We start from the raw sequence: 2,424 nt of genomic DNA, 5'->3' as shown, positions 1-2,424 counted from the left end.
GTATCTAAAAAAAAGCTTGGAGGGAAGGACATCAAATGGGCATGAGGTCAGGTTTATTTTAGTTGCAACTGCTGCAATGTCTTCTAGTGACACTCGGTTGAAAGACCTGTAGTGGCAGGTCTGGTCTTCCAGAGGCTGGTCTTGAGGCTGTAATTGCTGCCAAAGGTGCATCAACAAGCTATTGAGCAAAGTCTGTGAATACTTATGTACATGTGATTTCTTTAAGGACCTTGCCCAAGGGCCCTTAGAGATTTTTCGTAAGGCTGGGATTTGAACTGAGGATCCTCTGGTCTCAAGCCCAACAATTAACCACTAGACCATCACCTCCCCTAGTTGCAACAACATTCAGATTCATTATTTTAGGTATTTTATGATTTTCACTTCATACATAATCACAAAATGCTTCATTTTCATGACAGAAAGTTCAATTTTTGAATAGTTTCAATACAGATTTGCGGATTTCTTCTGACTGAATTCCATAAATGACAGGCTGGAGGCTACTTGGGATCATACAGAACAAAATGGAACAGACTTTCCTGTAATAAGAGAACTGTGGGAAGCGATGCAGGACAACGATCATCATTCCACAAATAATCATGATCAGATAGACGGTGAGATGAGTGCTGCAGGTCTTTAAGGCCTTCTTGTTCAGAGATTTGTTCTTACTGGTCAGACAGACGACTGTAATCTTAGTGTACGTGAGAACGATGCTGCTGATAGAAGATGTAAGTAAGACCACAGTGAAGGTGAGACCGTAGACATTATTGATGAAGACACTGTCACAGGATAGTTTGAACAGTGAGGCGTTGTCACAGTAAAGATTTGTGATCAGAGTCCTGCATCTGTTGAGTCGGACGGACAGACCGATCAGAATCCCGACCAGAACAAAACCCACTCCCCAGGCAGAGAGCGACAGCTTCCACACCATCTTACTGGTCATGATGGTGGTGTAGTGAAGAGGATTACAGATGGCCACGTATCTGTCAAAAGCCATAATCATGAGCACAGTGTGAGTCGTGGTTCCATACAAGTGTGTTAGGAATGCTTGGACGACACACTCGTTATAATTAATGATGCATTCAGATGTGGACATCAACATGTCTGAGAGGAAACGTGGTATCACGACACAGTTTTCCAGGATGTCGTTAAGTGACAGGTTACAGTAAAGCAGACACATGGGCTGGTGAAGGTTCTTATTGATAAAAATCAGAAGTGTGATGCCTGCGTTTGCCACCATAATAAACATGTAGGTGAAAAAGACGACGACAAAGACGGCATGAACGTAATCCTCAGAGATATTTAGTCTCTCCATCTGTAGCATCAAACTGTTGTAGGTGTAGTTTTCCATCATCCTGAAACAACAATAATGAATCATTAAGGCCAAAGAAAATGATGAGGTTAACTGGAATTTAATTTAATTTTTTGTAATTTAAAGTATTTTTTGTTGTTCAATAACCTTCAAGATAAAAAATTCTAAGTCAACAAAATTTGTAATTCATGTTCATTTAAGAGCTCAAATTAAACTCCTAAAACCTGAGCTTGAACAGGAATCAGGTTTTGTGAAATAAAAACGATGCCCCTGTATGTGGAGGCAGGGTCTGAGGAGGTGAGGTTCTGTACTTAAAGAACGTGTGGTTATTTCTAACCATGACAACATGAACATTAAGGCTGCAATAATTTGAATCCACAAAGGTTGACAGAAGAGGAGACTAGAGGCTGACCTTTAAACCTTCCAGATTCAGGATAACTGCACTGAAAGTCTGGTTCTCTATAGAGATGATCCCAGAGAAGGTCATGGAAAGAAAATTTGTGAACTGAGTGCTGACAGAGGACACAGGGGCTGAAATTCTAACAATTAAGTGACAGGTTACAGTAAAGCAGAAACATGGGCTGGTGAAGGTTCTTATTGATAAAAATCAGAAGTGTGATGCCTGTGTTTGCCACCATAATAAACATGTAGGTGAAAAAGACAATGACAAAGACGGCATGAACGTAATCCTCAGAGATATTTAGTCTCTCCAGCTGTAGCATCAAACTGTTGTAGGTGTCGTTTTCCATCATCCTGAAATCACAATAATGAATCATGAAGGCCAAAGAAAATGTTGAGGTCATGTGGAATTTAATAAAAGTTTTAAATATTAAAGTATTATAAGTATTTTTTGTTGTTCAATAACATTTGATAAAAAAATTCTACATGAACAAAATTTGTAAAATCGTGTTCATTTATGAGCTCAAATTAAACTCCTAAAACCTGAGCTTTGTCATGCTTTGGCCCTGGACCGGCCCAGAATCTGCTTTTGTCCCCCAGTCTCCATCCATTTCCCTGTCTTGGTCCTTCTGTTCAGCTCTGAGTGTTTATTTTCTGTTTCTTACACTTTAGTCTTGGTTTTATGATTTGTTACACTTCACCCACGTTAAGTTTGG

General features: G+C 39.6%; 1 protein-coding gene across 1 annotated transcript; it reads right to left on the bottom strand.

Annotated features, from left to right (window-relative positions):
• Positions 1-424: 424 nt before the first annotated feature.
• LOC117516482 (olfactory receptor 52N5-like) lies at positions 425-1,366 on the bottom strand. Its single transcript, XM_034177391.1, has one exon. It carries the CDS (start codon positions 1,349-1,351, stop codon positions 425-427), a length of 927 nt encoding a protein of 308 aa, XP_034033282.1. The 5' UTR covers positions 1,352-1,366.
• Between the last annotated feature and the right edge of the window lie 1,058 nt (positions 1,367-2,424).

The sequence above is a fragment of the Thalassophryne amazonica genome, chromosome 9 (genome assembly GCF_902500255.1).
Source record: "Thalassophryne amazonica chromosome 9, fThaAma1.1, whole genome shotgun sequence".
Classification (NCBI taxonomy): Eukaryota; Metazoa; Chordata; class Actinopteri; order Batrachoidiformes; family Batrachoididae; genus Thalassophryne; species Thalassophryne amazonica.
This window is presented reverse-complemented; position numbering and strand designations above follow the sequence as displayed.

Bases quoted from the DNA above. Each gene is read 5' to 3' on its own strand.
- LOC117516482 (XM_034177391.1), bottom strand. From the start codon at position 1,351: ATGATGGAAAACTACACCTACAACAGTTTGATGCTACAGATGGAGAGA.